Here is an 18,528-nt window from a genome sequence, read left to right as displayed (position 1 = left end):
CTCTGATTTCCTTTCCTTTGTGGCAATATTTCCCCACAAAGAATTAACTTTTACATTCATATCATATGCATCATGAGGTCTCTTAGGGACCAAAATTTGTTTCTATAAGTTGTTATTTAAGCTCATTCTACTGAGTCGACAAGAAGATTTCAACCTTCGCCTCCTCAGTTAGAATGTCCTTAAATAGGGGCAGCTGTAAGACCCCAATTTTGACCCTAAGATCCCTAATGCAATTTCATCATATGCATTAACATTGGGGTCATACTTTGGCATCCTCCTTACCCCTCTTTCATTGGGTTTGTTTTGGGAGAGATCACCAAGCACTATGTGATTGTATCATACTTGTATATTATCATTTTACTAACTAAAATACCAAAAATATGTCTTTGTATTTGCCTAACTCTTTTGTAGGTAGGGCATGATCCTCCATTGATCTATCAAGTTCATATCTAGGGTTTAGGACCCTCATGACAAAGAGCACAACCATGAATTGATCCAAGAATGGTTATGAGCATCATATATGAGTTCCATTTATTCCTACATGTTATATTGATCAAGTTTTCTTCAAGAGTTTGAGGGTGACTTGCCTTGGAAACCCTAGTTTAACTGAGTATCTTGAGTAACTTCTCCAACAAGCTATCTCACCAATTGATCAAATCTCTGAAGGGACACTTCAAAATTCATCATCTTATTCATTTATGATCTACCATGAGCCTAAAAATTCCAAATAATTAAAGGTTAGCAAGTTGGTTGATGGTGGTTGGCCAGATGAATTCATGTGATCAAAACTAGGTCTCCCTAGACCCTATCTCCTACACTTTTCACCATATGAAAATGATTCCAATATCAAAGTTACTCTAAATGATATTACAAACAACTTTCATGTTGATACGTAGAGCTAGTTTTGCTAGGAAGATCATTTTTTATGTTGAAATATTATAGGTCATTTTGTCTAAACCCTAATTTGAAAGTCAACTTCCCAAGGCCATAACTTTCTCAATTTTTATGAGATGAAAGATTTCCAAGTTGCACAATCAAATTCAAGATGTCTACTTAAACTTTGATGTTTTTAATGAAAGCAAATTCAAATTTTATAAGCATGTGATATGAGGTTACATTATAGGTCATTTTTTACCTATACCATTGAACAAGTGATTTTTCCAAACTTCAAAAATGCATAACTCTATCATTCCAAATCCAAATTACATGAAATTGGTTATCATTTTGAATGTATTTGGAAGAGCTACAACTTTTATGAAGACACTTTTTTCATTTGAATCTCACATAAAAAGTTAAGCAAGGTGGAATATTGAGATATATGGCTTGACACTTAGAAAAAATTTCAACATGTTGAAATTTCCAAACTTCCACCTCAAAATTCTCCATGTTCCAAGCTCCAAATGAAAAAGTGTTGAACATCAAACTTGTTCCCCTTGATCCAAGCTTTCCAAAGAACCCAATTTCATGCATTTTGGATGAGGTTTACTAGGTATGTTCATGGCTTTAACAGGGCTACATCTTTGGAAAGAATCAAGCTTCAAAACATCAGTTCCCTTTGCCTTGCCAATCAAGCTTCCATTCAGACTTCATTTGGAATGATTTTGGACCTTTTTGCAGTGCATCATGGGTCTGCACATGCCCATGCACTCATGCCATCAACATTGCTAAAATTGGACAAAATTTGAAGTGTGCAAATATCATTCATTCAGGCTATAAATACATGCTCTTTGTGCTCATTTGAATCACACCTTGCGCGCCAACTTTTCCCCCCATTGAAACCTTCTCATTCCAAAGGAAAACCTGATAAATTTCAACTTGAAATTTGAGTTTGAATCTCAACTGTTGGAGATTCAAAAACTCCAGGATCCAAAGCCTTGCAACCTTTCTAATCACTTCCTACTAGCTTCTCAAGTGTGATCAGATCGTGTTTGGAGCAAGCAACATCAAGAACTGCATAGCATTGAAGGTACTTTTCAGAAAACTTCATCTCTTTGATTCTCTCTCAATTCTACTCAATTCTCTTGGATCTTTGGTTGTCTGAAGTCCTACCAATGTAGGAAAGAAGATTGAGTTACTTAGAGGTCAAATCGAAGCAACTCAGTTGACACACCTTAAAATTCAACTCCTCATATCTTTCTATATATGTGGAGTTAGTTAAAATTGAGGTCAGATTCGTGCTCTACGCCATTTTTTCTTTCAGATCATGTCCTCCTTTTTTATTTTAGTGATGGTTGAGGGTGGACCAGTCCGGTAAGGTCCACCGGAGAAGAAGATCGGAGCTACAGCTCCGGCCGTGCGTTGGCACGTCTCCCAGCCACATGATCTTGCCATTTTGTCTTAATCTGAGGCGTTGGTTGTGATTACCACGCGTGTGGCGCGCTGACTAGGTTCCGTCATGGAATGTGCGTTGTAGTCCACTTGATCTGCCACCTCAATTAATGAGGGAGATCAAGTGGCTCTCGTTTTTTGCTATTTTCTGATTTTCATTTTAATCCTTTTGTTTTCATTAATTCATATTAATTTTAATATTGATCCAAAAAATATGAGAGTTTCACCAAAAAAATTCAAATAATTTCCTCTTTCATATTCGGAATTAAAATTATTTTTTGGATCATTATTAATATTTTTCATGATTTTGTGATTATTTTTAATTGTTTAAAAATACTTTTAAGTCTTTAAAAATTCTGAATTTTTTTCTCCAAGGTCCTTTGACTTTGTTTGACCAATGAAAAATCTCATGGTCATTTATTTGGTGTTTTGATGAGGTTTTAGGAATTTGACAAACCATATTTAATTTAAATGCCTTATTTTAGTATTTTTAATTTGAATAAATGTCAAATAATTTTGTTGACCAATTGTGATGACTTGTTTGAGTTTGAGTTTGACTCTTGTTGTTGGGCCTTGGTGAAGGTTGATTTGACTTTGTCAAGTTAGTATGATTGGATTTAGGGGATTGATGGAATGTACATTCCATCTCCCAAAATGAATGGATGATATTAATTTGGTAAAAGTTCTCCTTTGACCAATTTGAGTTTTGATCTATTACCCTCCCTCTTCATCTCATTCCCCTTCTTTATACATTCATCTCATTTGGCATATGATATCTCAAAGTCATAAGGCTAGTTGATTGAAAAATCAACATAAATATGGATGAGATTAGGCCACCTCTTTTGCATATTCTTTTTGTGTGTGGTATGTTTCATGAGCATATTCCATTATACTATGTCTCTAACATGCATTAACACCAAAATTCTATTGACCGGCATCAAATAGTTGTGACTTCTACATAAATCCAAGTATGATTGCTTAACATAGCGCTAAATTTGTGACACAAAAGGCATATCATTCTAGTTAGTGAGATTGTAAGTCTCCCCTCTTTCATGGTATTGTGTGGAAACTTGGCATTTTTTCCTTCCTTTGGAAGATGTCTTGACTCAAGGATCCATGCTTGTGATAAGTGGGTTGAGTGTTCTCCAAATAATGACTTTAAAATGAAAAGCAAAAAAAAAACAATACTAACTTCTAACTCATTAACAACTAACTTTTAATTTCAAGTCATTTAATTTTAGTTTTTATTCATTTTGCCATTATTCATCCCATTCTAATTGTTTATATTAATGCAATTTTCACTTTATCCATTTAGACCATATTGTGTGATATATCTTGTTTGCGTATACTTTGCTTGTTTGTGTGGTCTTTGACCATTAATGTACATAATAACAACAAAAAACCCTAAAAACTTTTGTGTGGACTGTTGGCTTGATCTTGGACAAATGTACTTAGAATTTAGGCAACATTCCTATGCTAAAGGACTTGGCCAATGCCAACTTTCTGTGAAATCAAGTGTTTGTTATTTGAAACTTCAACTGATACATCATTTAAGATCCCCCTCTGAGTTCATCTACAACATGATCACTGTGAAGTTGTTATTTTGATCCTGTGGTTTGTGGAATTCATCTGCTACATGGGCTAATTTTGAAGAAGATCATGGAATGGATAAAGCTTGGATGTGGCTATCTTTATTTGATGTCTTTGCTCTTCAAGATAATATAATTGTGTATTTGTGTGTTGCTTGATTCTAAATGTCCAAGGGAATTCTGGGTTTCTATTGACAGCCTTGTCTATTGGATTGCTATCCATTTTGTCAGATCTTTTCAACTCTTAACTTTTAATTTCGTGCATAGGATTAGTCTCTTCATCTTCTCCCTATTTCTTTAATTTCAAAATCTCTCCCTCCCTTTTCAAAATCTTCTTTGATTGAACTTATTTTGCTCTAAACTTTGACCACTTGGCAAAAAGATAGAAACTTTGGCCTTATGCCATTGTATTTTCAAACTTCTTTTCTTAAATCAAATTTGTAAATAAACTTAACTATACTTGACTTAAATTTTTAGAAAAGCCAAAAAGAACTAACTCATTCAAACCATTTTTAGGCCTTTGTGCCTTTCAAACTTAATTTTTTGTTAAAAACAATGCATCCACTTTGAAATTTGTATCACGAACTACGAGGTTTTGATCCCTCATTTTCATGTTGGTACGTAGGCACAAGTCCGAAGGTCTTGTCAAACACAAAAATATAATTAATGAATTCTTTTCTCATCCCCCCATTCTATTTGTTTGTGAACATCATTTTTGTACCAAATACATATGCACACAAAAAGGGCTCCCTAGGAGTACCTAGGACACTTTGGGTGCTAACACCTTCCCTCTGTGTAACCAACCTCCTTACCTGTAATCTCTGACATTCTATTAGTTTTGATTTGAAAACTTCTTACCTTTGGGTTTTGTTCGTACTTTTTCCCTTTTCCCTTGGAAACGATAAAAGCGCGGTGGCGACTCTTGTTATTTGATGTCTAGTTTACCCATAGCTTGATGATCATGAATTTACCGCTACAGGTAGTCCGACAAGTGTCAAGATCATGAAATACTTACTGTGTTGTTCAGCATAAGTTGTTGCATATGTTGTAAAAGACATTAGGGTTGTAAATTTACCTTCAATGCATCAAGCTTACTCGATAGGTTTGCATATCCATATTCTTCAATTTCAAAGACTTGAGTTTGAGGATGACCCTGTAAAGATTATGGACATTGTTAGAGAATAATTTCTTAGCCTTTTTCCAAATCTCATGGCAAGTGGTAAAGGCTTGGTATTGTGCTTGGAGGTTAGTTGTTATGGAAAACCATACCACAATGCATTGAGAAGCATCGGTTTGTTTCCACTTATCGTGTTTGGCGGCTGGAATATCATTTGATTTTGTGGTTAAATGATCTTCATATCCTTGATCATGAAATCACATTTTTACAACACCAGTCCATATGTTGTAGTTGGATGTCCCGGTTAGTTTCTCACATGGGATAAGCGGGACCTTAGTAAACGTGACGGAATCGGTGTCTCCAATGAGAGTTAATGGCTTGAAATAAAAAATTGAGTACATATCTGTAAAAAGGGCAGGATCATGGCGCCGCGATGAAAACGCGAAGGAGAGGGTCGTCGAACACGTTGTCACGTGCGGATGGAGCGGTGGCGTGTTAGATCCACGCATAGCAAGAGGTGTGATACGTGAAGGCGCGCGCAGGAAGGCGGGTGGCGGCGTGCTTTTGGGGATTGGCCGATCTAGAGGAGAACATTCCGACGGTAAAGGTATCTCGCCGAAAGATCGTCGGGAGCGGCGAAGCAAGTGCCGACTATGGCCGGGAAAAATGAAAGACAGTAGATCAACCAACTCTAGATACCATATTGTGATTATGTTTCTGTGTGTCGAATATGATAACACATGTTATATATTTATAAGCAAATATGATTATCCACCATAGATAATAATCTAATTACACTTATGATTAATTATATCAATTATTACTAATTGATTTTTAACAAATTCTTAACACATGTCATAGAAACTTCGAATAGAATTCTATCTGATGAATGAAACCTATAATAATTATTTCAATAATAAAACATAAACAACTTTTATATTCTATCTAATCCTCAGTTTGAATGCAAATCAAATGATGATAAAAGTAAAGGGAAGAAACTAGTTATCAACATAAAGTTTAAATAGAAATATTCTTGTAAGATCTTGTTCCTGTACAGAAAACAATTACAACACTCGTGCTACTGGGTAAAAGAAGTTACAGGGATGAATATGGTATACATTGATTCTTAGAGTCAAGAGTCAATGACAAACACTACTCTATTTACACAATATTATCTGCATCTTGAAAATTACAAAATAGCATATCAACCCTTGCAAAAATATAATAACTCTTGATATAGCTGATAGGGCCCCTTATATAACATAATCTATATATCTCTATCTATAATGGGGCCGCGAATATCGTAATTCTTAACCAAGCATGGATTATTGGCCTGCGCAAGGGGTGAACTAAACTAAAAAAAATGGCACCCTAGTGCGGCGATAAGGAATGGTCTCTGAAGTAGGTTGAAGAATTTGGAGCCTTCTTGGATACTCGAATATTCTTAAGAGTCATCATGAGTTTTTGTCTCTCACCCTCAACTTCTGCAAACTGCAGACTTAATTGAGAGTAACGGTCATGCATCTCTTTCAGTTCTGTTTCCATGGAAGAATGTCTTGTCTTTAGTTCTAACATATCTTTAATTAGCTCATTGATATCCCTGAAACTTCTGAATACTGCTTCGTCATCACTGTGTTGCTTTGAGAAAGAACTGGAATAAATGGAGAAAATATGTTTCAAACTTGGGGTGGAATGATCTAAGTGCAAATTTTCATTGCATGCTAATGCAACAGTATTTAGCATATTTCATTAATTTTGTAAAGAATGTACCTCTGAAATTTGATGCTCGACTTCTTCTTGGATTGCAATGCTTCAGCAAGCTCAATCTCCAAAGCAAGCACCCTTTCTAATGCATTACCACTGACAGAGATTTTATTGAACACGGGGAACATGTTTCCTAACTCTTGATTGGCCTGAGTAAAGTACGGAATTAATAGGAATATAGACAAAGGTGTGTTTTGTCGTAAACAAAGCAACAAAAAACATTTACCTCGTGTAACTGTGTCAGTTCTCTGTGAAGACCTGGAAAACTTGACTCATGGTTTTGACCATCTTCTGTAGGAAGCATATTATCGTTTTTCATCCTTTCCAACTGCGAACAGAGTACAGAACTTAAATATCATATTTGAATTAGATGCAATTGTAAAAGTAGCAGCTGAAGGATCAGGGAAATGCAAATATTGAAACTTAACTTGTTAATGCACCTTAAAAACTTACCTCCTTATTCAGGTGGTCAATGCTAGATTTCAAACTTTCAGCTAAAGCCAGGTGCTTGTTTTCTTCTTTTTTTTGCAAGTCCTCTTCAGTTCCGAGAATTTTGCATCCATTCGTAACTCTAGATGCATGAGGATCCTATGAAAGAACAATGAAAATACATTATTAAGGCATATCAATCAAGATTGATGTAGTAGGAAGGCATCCTTTTGAAATGTTGTAGTAAGATAAAGTATATAACCTTTTCCACAAAGTAGGGCTAGGTTTGAGAAGAAATGGGAAATAAAGACAAAAGGAAAAGGAAACAATAAATAAATGAAACCAGTTCTAAAACTTCACCACATGTTCCAACGAGAAAGCTCAGATGGTGAGCTGATGAAGTTCTAAATCCTAGAAACTAACATAATCACTAATTTATTAACATCTGCCTAAAGAAAAAACTAATCACAAATTCTTGTTTTTTCTCTACATATTCCCTAGTGCATGTTGCACAAAGTGATAAAAGTTAATCATCCTAGAAAATAGGTGATTTCAATAATAATTGATAATTAAACCTAAATAAATGAGTCAGTCACCTCAGGTTGCATGCTGAGGATTGAATTTGCACTTTCTGGTTCGTGACTGAAAGCTGCAGGGCTTGATTTTTCTTGAGGATTTAATGAAGACAATGTGCCATTGCCCTCATTCAGAACATTCACACTAGATTTCAAAGTCTCAATTGATTCCTTCACCAGGGCAAGCTCCGCTTCAATTTTGGACTTCTCCTCACTGCATTTCAGAAGAGAAGCTTCAAGCTCTTGTTTTTCTTGCTTACAGCATTCAAGGGATATCACTGAGCACTCCTTTTCAGCCTTTAACAGGTCATAAGCATTTAGCAAATTGCGTTTGTCAGATATTACAGCCTGTAACTCAGCCTCCAATTCCAAGATCTTCATTCCCAACTCTTCGTTTATTTTTATTTGAGAAGCTTCAGACTTTTTTCTATTCTCAGTTTCTTCACTTGCATGTTGTAGTTTCCACAGCATTTCCTCACTATGTTTTTTTGACAAAGACAGTTGTTGTTTCAGTTCTTGCAACTTAGTTTCATATTGTTCTTTGATAAATGCAATTCTCAATGACTCCTGCATGGCGGCCGGTGGTCCTTCATTTCCTCTTCTGTCACGAACATTAAGACATTCAGTTTCAGCTTTGTCTTTCAGTTCCTTCAAATGAATAGACAAATTCTTGAACTCCTCTGTCTTAAGAACCTGTTCAGAAAGCCTCCTGGTAAGCTCATTACATTGGTCCTGCAGCCTTATCAGTTCATTATCTGATTGTTTCAATGAAGTAATCGCAGTTTCCAGTTCAATCAATTTTCCTTGGAGAACTATACATTTGACTTCAGCTTCTACATTTGATAAAAACAGTCCTGCCCCATCTCTACAAACACTTTCCAACAACTGCTCCAGCCTTACGACCTCAAGCCGACACTCACTTTCACGCAAGCAAGAAGAACTGCTGACATTTTCTGTCCTACTCTTGTATTCCTTAACCTCTGATATTGTTACACTATTTTGATCAATTAGTGCTCTACACTGAGCAGTATACACTGCTAACTCAGACTTTAGGTAGTCAAGACTCGTGGACAATGTCATATTTTCTTCCATGCAATTCAATTCTCTACAAAGACAGGCATTCAATTCAGATTCTACATCAAGATTCTTTTCACAAAGCACATCAACTTGTCTGCAAGCAGAATGAAGCTTCTCAGTAAGTTCCTCTACATGACCCTCAAACTGAGCTCTGGTAAAGGTCATAACAACATCTGTAGCAATTGAAAATTTGTGCACTTCAGATAAGTGGGTTTCCAAACCACTAAGAGAAGAGGAGTCCACTATAGCATCTTCAAGACGTTTCTCAGATATCTGTAGAAGATCTGAAATTCTTGATTTTTCAAATTCAACATCTGTGACCAGTTGCTTGAGATGGACCAGCTCTTGCCTGTTCATATCAGAATCCTGCTGCTGGTGTTGCTTTTCATTCAATTCGGTGGTAAGATCTATAACCGTTTTCTCCAATTTTTCTCTGAAGATTTTTTCATCATGCAACTGATTTTGCAGAGAACACAAGCTGTTTTTCAAAAAATTAACCTCAGATGAAAACTGGGCAGATTCTTCTGCTTTGTCCTGTAAAGACAACTCCAAAGCTTTCTTCTCCTCTGTAATTGTTGCTAAGGTCAGCTTACACAATTCAAGGTCACCAGACAAAGTACCTAGCTTTACAATTTCTTGAGTAAGATCATGATTTCTGGAATTGAGTTGCTGAAGTTCAGCTTCCAAATGATCGAGACTGGAAAACGATTCATTGTGCTGCTGAGAGTGTATTTCTTCAGATTTAAGACCGGCACTGATCCTGTCAACAAATGCTTCAAAATCTAACTCAAGTTTCTGCAACTGGATACCAGACACGCTTAATTTACTTGCCATCTGCTGTAAATCACACTCATACTTCTGTTTCATGACTAGAGCATCTGATTCAGCTGTGTTTAAAGATACTTGAACCATATGTAGAAGATCTGAAATTCTTGATTTCTCAAATTCTACATCTGTGACCAGTTGCTTGAGATGGACCAGCTCTTGTCTAATCATATCAGAGTCCTGCAGCTGGTGTTGTTTTTCATTCAATTCTGTGGTAAGATCAATAACCGTTTTCTCCAATTTTTCTCTGAAGATATTTTCATCATGCAACTGATTGTGCAGAGAACACAAGTTGTTTTTCAAAAAATTAACCTCAGATGAAAACTGGGCAGACTCTTCTGTTTTGTCCTGTAAAGACAACTCCAAAGCTTTCTTCTCCTCTGTAACTGTTGCTAAGGTCAGCTTACACATTTCAACGTCACTAGATAAAGTACCTAGCTTAACAATTTCTTGAGTAAGATCGTGATTTTTGGAATTAAGTTGCTGAATTTCAGCTTCCAAATGATCAAGACTGGAAAACAATTCATTGTGCTGCTGAGAATATATATCTTCAGATTTAACACCGGCGCTGATCCTGTCAACAAACACCTCAAAATCTGACTCAAGCTTCTGCAACTGGACACCGGACACACTTATTTTACTTACCATCTGCTGAAAATCACACTCAAACTTCTGTCTCATGACTAGAGCATCTGATTCTGCTGTGTTTAAAGATACTTGAACCATATGTTTTTCATTCACTAAATTTTTCTTCTCTTCAATGAGTACCAGGATCCTATCAAAAGCATTACGTTGCTGCTCTTCTAGTTGCAATAACAGACCTTCCAAGTCTTTACATTCTGAATCCAAGCAAGCAGAACTACTACAAAGAGAAAATTCAGTGTGTCTATCATCATATGATACCACCAATTCCTGCAACTTACTAGACAAAAAGATGACTTTGTTTTGCAGATCATTCTTCATAGAATCTAGCTCATCAAATTTAGCTCTGAAAGATTTTAACTCTTCCTGCAAAATGGATATTTCATCATGAAGTTGGTAATTGTCTAGGCTCTCTTTTTTCAATAAGCTCTTCAACTCTGAATTTTCTGCACTGCATGCACCGTATTGGCTTTTATAACTTCTATAATCTGTCAGAAGGACTTCCAACTCATTACTTTTCTGAGTAAGAAGATTGTTTTCATGAGCAAGATTTTGTAAATTTGCTTCTAAAATTTGGTTCTGGTGAGTAAGATCATTGCTCTTCGCTATGCAAAGCTCCTTGTACTCCTTTAACGAGAGGATATCATTCGTAGCATTCTGCAACCTCAATACCAGTAAGTCGTTTGATTGATTTGTAAGCTCCAGCTGTCTCGAGAGTTGAAAATGTTCATTATTAATGGCCTGAATGTTAAGACTAGCTTCAAACAATGTTTCTTGCAGAGCCTTCGAAAACACATCTGAGTATATATTCACAAAATGCATCTGGCAGATTTCTTCTTCAACCTGCTTGTATAACCCCTCTTGATATTGAAGTGATCTTTTCAAATCGCTTAGTAAAATGTCTTCACCCAAATGTTTGTGAAAGGAAGAACTGTGATTTTGACGTAGCAATTGATTAGAAGCATGGCCTTCTGAATTTTTAGTATAATTCACTGGCTCTGGGAAACCATCAGTGTTTGAAAGTGAAGAATCAGAAAGGGTCTGGTTTATGAGATTCTCGTTTGTCTCGTGCATAGAAAGAACCTGGCAAGAAAGAAGTTCGAGATCTTTTTGCAGTTGACCAACAGCAATAGAATAGTTCAATCTAGCCCTTTTAAGGGCTGCTTCTGCAGACATAGCCCTTCTTTCAAACTCACTGTTGAGAGATTCCAAAATGCGCTTATCTTCAGAAAATTTCATTATCTGCTCATTCATATTTTGGTGCATTTTCTCCATCTCCGTCTTACCAGCAGAAATTGCATATAGGCAAGTTGAATGTTCATTTCTGAGATTCTGCAACTCGGCCATCATCTGCCTTTGACTCTGCTCAAGTTCCTGAATAAGAGCTTCATAGTAGCACTCCATCTGGTCCATTTTCCGCACAAATCCTTCCCTTTCAGTTTTGGACTCGTCTAGCTCCCTTAGAAGTTCGAAAATTTTCTCCTTCAGAGCAAGGGTAGGATCTACAGAATCAAACTCATGAGACACAATGCCAGGTACGGTAAGATAACGAGCCATGCTCTCAGGTTGAAATAAAGCTGCATCGGACCCAATTTCGGTTAAAAGTTGCCCATCCATTTGTAAATCCATTTTCTCGTTCTCTCTTCCGTTGACAACTTTAGTCCCTGAAATTGGATCTCTAGATTCTTGTTTTAGATCCTGCAAAATCTCAACCACTCTCTCCAACTCCAAGTTAAAGAACCTAAAATCCCTTTCAGGAAATCCCGTAGATACCTTCTGAATATCTCTTAACTTGTCTTCCATGAGCAAAAGCCCTTTATGCCATTTAAACTGTAAATTCTGGAATAATTTATCCCTATCTGTCTCAGTAGGTTCATTGCGAGCAAATGATAAGTTTAGCTTAGAACTTTTAAGCTGCTCAAATTCATCTTTAAACTTTGAACATTCTGATTTTAGTACAGTGACCTCTCTTGCTAGCTCTTCTCCTGATGATATCTCAGCAACAATTTGCTCAGAAAAAAGTTTTGTTTCAACGCCTATTTCATCAGAATGATTTTGCAAACAGCTCACCTTCAGTTTAAGATCAAGAATAGATGACTCAACTGCTTCTAAACTTCCCTTAAGACTGCTACTGCTACAGTCTTCGGAAGCAGCAGCCAAATTATTGGCAGCTGAATAGTCTATGCTCCAACCATGAGCCCAAGCATTGTCATGTGGCGGAAATTGATTGCCAGGTGATTCTCCTTTCTCTAACTGAGGACTTTGACCAAGGGATAGTGCACCTAAATCACCAGAGATTGTGCTTTTAAGGCTGTCCACTTCATGCGTACTGCAGATATCATGCTTCTCAGTATATACACTTTCAGAAGTAGTAGAAGAGCCATCAAATCCAGCAGCTGAGTCAGCATACTCTTCATTTAAACCTGCTTCTCCTTCAAGTGAAGAAGTACGGCGGAGATTTTTTGATTCCCTTTTCAATTTCACTCTTGAATTGGCCTAAATTTCATGATATAAATAAAGGAGAGTCAGTGAAGAAAATGAAATTTAAAAAACAGATATGCATGGTTTAAGCAAATAAGGCGGAAAATTGTAAGAGGAGTACATATAATATATATAGAGTACACTTGTAATGAGGGAAAATAAGATACCTTATTAATGTGATTATTGACATTCTTGTCAGGAGATGACTCTTTGCTATCAGCAGATCCATCATGAGTACCTTGGTCAGAGGTTGTCTGTAGACCTTTCTCTCTGAGTTCCCTCTGCTGTTCAAATTCTCTAAAAGCAAAAATAACATTAAATAAGTATATTTTGTCCAGCTAAAGTACATCCTTAAATGTCACAATTCACAATATGGTACCTAAACCCGGTTTTGGAAGTGAGAAGCTGCACTGCAACCTGGCTTCAAACAATGAGGAAAAAACATTAAATGTGATATCAATGATATCTTAAGCAGCTAAAGAACTCTTAACGAATATGCACGCTTGATATATTATTGCCAAGGAAACAGAAATGCATCAAGTAAATGTACCGCAGCACATCCATGTAAGTGCACAGGGAATGAATTGATAAACAAAATAAAATTACTTCAGAGAATATGAAGCTCAGATCCTCACATGTAGTGTGACTCCAGGCTCACTTCCGTTAAGAGGCAAAGCGACAGCTGTAGGCTTCAATGCATCAACGAAATCAGCCAGATCTATGTTGGCCTCGCCAAGGATGCTAGATCGTGAAGAGCCCTAAAGTGGTTAGGGAAAAAAATATAATTAGATAAGTTCTAACCTCTCTCAAAACTAATAGCCACAAGAATATCTCTAATTTGAAAATGCAGACAATTCTTAGGTATTTCAAATAGTGGCAGGCAACAACAAAGTTGTTACAAATACTATGAAGTTGTTGTTCTTTACATTATTAATTATACTTTATTCTTAACAATCAAAATCATACTATTTTGAACAATAAACTTAATCCATGAAAAAAGAATGAGTCCAAACTATCATTGATTATTGTGTCTCACTTTTAGAGAATGTAATCAAGATTTCAGAGTATGTATAGACAACGCAAACAACCCAAAATTAAGCTTATTCAATATACACCATGAATATGAGCGATATAATGGAAGATTTTGCACCAAGTTGTCATCAATGTAATAAGTTTTGTTGAATTGGGTTTCTGTTTTCACATGCAAAACTTCTCTAAAAGTTATGACATGCGGCAGGATAGAATATACCCATTTAAAAGTAAGAAAAGAATCTTACCATCCCCACAACAAGTTTGTAAAGCTTCTCCTCATATTGTCTTGTTTTAATGTCTTGGAGGAGTCTTGTAGTTTCATAAATCGGATCTGCCCACTTGCAAGTTCCATTTCTCACATTTGCTTTGGTTGTTTTTGATGTAGCCTTCCCAGTGTCAGCAGGGATGAAAGAGATAAACAGTTTATCCCATCCAGGCTGTGGAATCTAGACCATACAAAAACACAATTTACCGTCTGTAATTGCATAAACAAATAGATCGACAACTATGTAAATGACAATAATAACAATAACAGTCGGGGGTTGGGTAGCTCAACGGCTTTGAGCTATAAGGGTTAAAAGAAAACACTAGCATAATAACTAATATACAAACATTTTCCTATAAACAGAAAAACAATAACCCGGTCAAAAAGTAAAGTTGATTAAACATAGACCTATGAGATTAAGAATCAACAAAGCTATACTTCTGCAATCTATTGCCTTAACTTAAAACGACTCCTTAAAAATATTATCTAACCACGGCAACTGCCCAAATAAAAATTCTCTCCAAGATCTCACCCAAAAAGGGATGTTTAATGTTGAGTACTGACTATATAAGGGCCATGTTAGCAAGACATTGAACTTGAAGTAGCTTCATTCATATCACACTCTCAAGATGACAATTTAAAATGGCACATAACGAATCCAGAGGTAGAAAAATTTTAAGTAACTAATACAAATGAGTTCTAAATAAGATTAGTTGATAAAGAACTGGATACTTGGATTAGAATACATCAGATGTTATCTAGAGCTTGATTAACTTTTCAGTAAGTCAGGAGAATGTCGAACCTAAAAACTGCTTCAGTATGCTAAATTTGGTCAAATAATTTAAATCTTTTTCAATGTTTTTATAAACCTAGAAGTGTTACAGGGAACCATTTTGGTCTTAATAAGAGCCATTGATTTCAGTTAAAGCCACATACCAATTAAATTTGATACTAAGCCTTTTCATTTATTGTTTGGGGCCACGGCCAATGAAAAGTTTTTCACTTTACATTTAAACAGGTTGCTTGACCCTCTGCTTGGCTCTCTATGTCTAATCATCGCAATATAACAGTTGAAATCGTAAATTCCCAAACCCAGAAAATGAAGTAAAAACGTAGAATATAGAAAACTTACATGTGTAGCATGAAATTGGAGGCGAAAAACCACCTTTACTTTTGTTTTCTCAATCTTCCACTTAGTAACTCTCGACATTGTTGCAGAAAATCAATCACACCTGACACGAACGTTCCATTATCATTCTCACCTCCAACACCAAGTTAATACCTGAACATATAAGAATCAAAAAATCCACATTCAAACCTCACACTTACCCTTGTTTAGACCCAAACTTAAAGCTATTATTCTACTAATAACATAACTTATTGCTCAATTAAACAAACCTTAAAAGCAAATCACCTATTAAAAAACACTCAAACCAACTTAAGACCCCACTGATCTAGAATCACAAGTATTATGCAAGATAAATAACCTTCTTAAGATATCTTAAATAACAATAATGCAACAAAAATGCTAGATCTCTAAATTAAATTTCCTAAAAACTCATTCCCTTATATAGAAAAAAAAAAGGTTCAGAATCATTCCAACTGAACTGAATCATTTCATTTCATTTCCGTTTCTGAACTAACAAAGCTCAAAAAACTCATCAATGGAACACAAAATCAAAAAGTTATCCATTTTCAAAACGGAAAAAATTAGGGGGAAAAGTGTTTTCCAGAAAATACCTTGCTGAGAAACGAAAGTTGAAAAAAATTAAGCGGTGGAATGAATGGATCGAGCAGAGAGAATTCGAATTTGAGGAGAGGTGAGAAAAATGGAGAATTTGGAGAATGGCACTGGTTTTGTTTCTACTACAATAAATTGAACTCAGAACCCAATGACTGACAAAAGCAAAGAGTAAAAGAGAATCCTAAACACACCAAAATGTGTTTACACAAAGCTAGAAAAAAATTATGTACTTAAAATAAGTATATTTTTATTTTTGTATTTTTCTTCATTATAGAAGATTGATAATTAGATATGCTGTTTTTATTTTGTTAAACATCAAACTCAATCCAACCTACATTACTATATTATTACTTTTCATTGATTTTGCGATGAAAAAAATTAATATAAAAATATAAATAAATGTTGTTGCCGTTGTTAAATATTAAATTATGAATCAATAATTTATATTTATTTAATTCAATTATCACAGATAAATTATTTAATTAATTTCGGTTTTTGTTGACATAGTTGAGATAGGAAAATATTCATTCAAATTTAAATTTGTCTTTGAGATGAAAACAAACAAAAAAAATCAAGTAATGATACCTAATGCCACTAGAAAATGACACCTTATGTTTTATTGTTAGTATAATTATAAATAAGTTAAATAATGTGTAGTGCTGTAGGGGTAACTACTCTCTTGCCTCAGATCTACTATGAAGTATGGCTGCTTAAAAAGCAAGAAAAAAAATTAATCTTTAAAGGCAAGAATCAAGATTGGACTAAGACCCACTTTTGAATTTTTGATAAAAGAAATTGAGAGTGATTTGAGATGTGTTTTGGTTTAAGATATGAAGTGTTGTTGTTGGGTTGGAGTGAAATAGAAATATTGTGATTAATAAGTAAGGTAAAGTGGAGCTTTGAGGGATAAGATGTTCTATCAACTTCAAATAAACCAACTAACACTTCTCATTAGTGGTGATTATCATTCAACTAGTATTTGTATTAATTACATTATCCTCTAATTACTCAAATTATGTTACATATTTAGATTTCTAATTGCCCCATTTTCTTGGGTTTTGGCTAAATTAGGACACATGACAAGACCCTCCTTGATTTAAGGCTGGGTTTAGGGATTATGGATATACATTGAAGTTGGTTTTGTATATCATTTTAAAATGCTTGTGTAAATCAATAAAATTAACTAACAATGTGATGAAAAAGTTTATATCATGTTGATGAAGAAAGTGTTATCCAAAAATTTTGTTTCTCTTTATTACTACTTTATTTTAAACTTTTTTAGAATCTTTGTTTGTACCAAAAGATGGATATTTATTTGTTTAAATTAGTCCTTGATGATTCAATTTCTTATACTTTTTGTGAAATCAATATTGATAAATCTTGTGTTGCATCTTTTATTAATCAAATATATTAAATATATTTATTTATTATTTCATGTTTAGTGGAGTCCACATGGCCTTGTTCTAATGGAGCTTCTATTTCAACTTAAATACTCAGACAAGTATTTATCGTGTCAAACAGCTAAGCCAATACCCTTTATCACGTGATGCTTCTTCACTCACGTGCATCATGCACGTGATCACTTCAACCACATATTACAAAACTCTTATGAATAAATATTTTTTAAGAAATACACAAAAGATAAATGATAAGTTAATTGAAACAAGGAAAAGTTATTGAATTTATAGTATTTAATATTATTAATATATTTGATAATTAATATTTTATAATATTAATATTTAGTATTTATAAAATTATATATTCTTATATTTTAGTCAATATTTATTTATTTTATTAATCAAGAAAATAATAGTCAAAAGAAATTGGAATAAATAAATACTTTAAGGTTCTGATTACTAAAGTCAAATTTTGAATTTATAATAACTGTACTTGTGACTCATGTAATCGTAGGATCGTTGAATGTTTAAGTTTATTTTAATATGTAATTAATTTAATTTTAAAAAGAAGTTGATCGTAAACATGTATGAGGGAAATATGAAAAAAAAAGATAGTGATTGAAATTATAATAGAAATCAAAATTGAAAGATAAAAATATTATTTAAGATTAAAAACATAAACATCAATAATATAATTAATTTTGTAAACATGACACTTTTATTTGTTGAATTAATATCAAATCTAAATCGAATTCCTTTTTCTGGTGCGAATAAATTAGTTTCACATAACTCGTCTCATTTGTATGTCAATTTTATTATATTATGGATCTTCGATGTTTAATAGAGTAAGTGTCATATTTTTCTCTTATCATCATAAAATAGAAAAAAGTGATAATCATAATCTCTTACTTCCTCTGTCTCATAAAAAATATTTCATTTGTATTTTTTCTCTGTCTTAAAATAATTGTCTTTTAACATTATGAATTCAGTATTTAGTATTATTTTTTCCCTATATACCTATATTTATTAACTTTCACTTTATTCAACCATTTTTTAACTACAATTAATAGGGGTATTTTAATAAATGATATTAGTTTTATCATCAAAATCAACATATCTAATCATTTTCTTAAAAATCGAGAATTATTCAAATAAGACATTTTTTATGAGACGGAAGAAGTAATATAGTTGCAAAATCGACCTATATTTTTTTATAATAAAACATAAAAAAAATAAGTTAAATAATATATAATGTGATAAAAA

At 34.2% G+C, this 18,528-nt stretch overlaps 1 protein-coding gene across 1 annotated transcript; it reads right to left on the bottom strand.

The window, feature by feature from the left end:
• Nucleotides 1-6,036: 6,036 nt before the first annotated feature.
• LOC127084165 (uncharacterized) lies at nt 6,037-16,153 on the bottom strand. The gene is made up of 11 exons (XM_051024565.1): nt 15,865-16,153; nt 15,257-15,406; nt 14,105-14,305; nt 13,463-13,585; nt 13,207-13,244; nt 12,995-13,124; nt 7,824-12,842; nt 7,252-7,386; nt 7,025-7,126; nt 6,805-6,947; nt 6,037-6,685 (listed from the first exon to the last, which is right to left on the bottom strand). The coding sequence occupies exons 2-11, from the start codon at nt 15,332-15,334 to the stop codon at nt 6,406-6,408; spliced, it is 6,249 nt and encodes a 2,082-aa protein (XP_050880522.1). The 5' UTR covers nt 15,335-15,406; nt 15,865-16,153; the 3' UTR covers nt 6,037-6,405.
• Between the last annotated feature and the right edge of the window lie 2,375 nt (nt 16,154-18,528).

This window comes from Lathyrus oleraceus, chromosome 5, assembly GCF_024323335.1.
Source record: "Lathyrus oleraceus cultivar Zhongwan6 chromosome 5, CAAS_Psat_ZW6_1.0, whole genome shotgun sequence".
Taxonomy (NCBI): Eukaryota; Viridiplantae; Streptophyta; class Magnoliopsida; order Fabales; family Fabaceae; genus Lathyrus; species Lathyrus oleraceus.
The sequence above is the reverse complement of the archived record's forward strand: the minus strand, read 5'-3'. Positions and strand labels throughout refer to the sequence as shown.

Coding starts and splice junctions, on each gene's coding strand:
- LOC127084165 (XM_051024565.1), bottom strand. CDS start 15,334: ATGTCGAGAGTTACTAAGTGGAAGATTGAGAAAACAAAAGTAAAGGTG. Junction 13,586..14,104: donor ACAAACTTGTTGTGGGGATG/GTAAGATTCTTT, acceptor TAACCACTTTAG/GGCTCTTCACGATCTAGCAT. Junction 6,948..7,024: donor AACTGACACAGTTACACGAG/GTAAATGTTTTT, acceptor TACTTTACTCAG/GCCAATCAAGAGTTAGGAAA.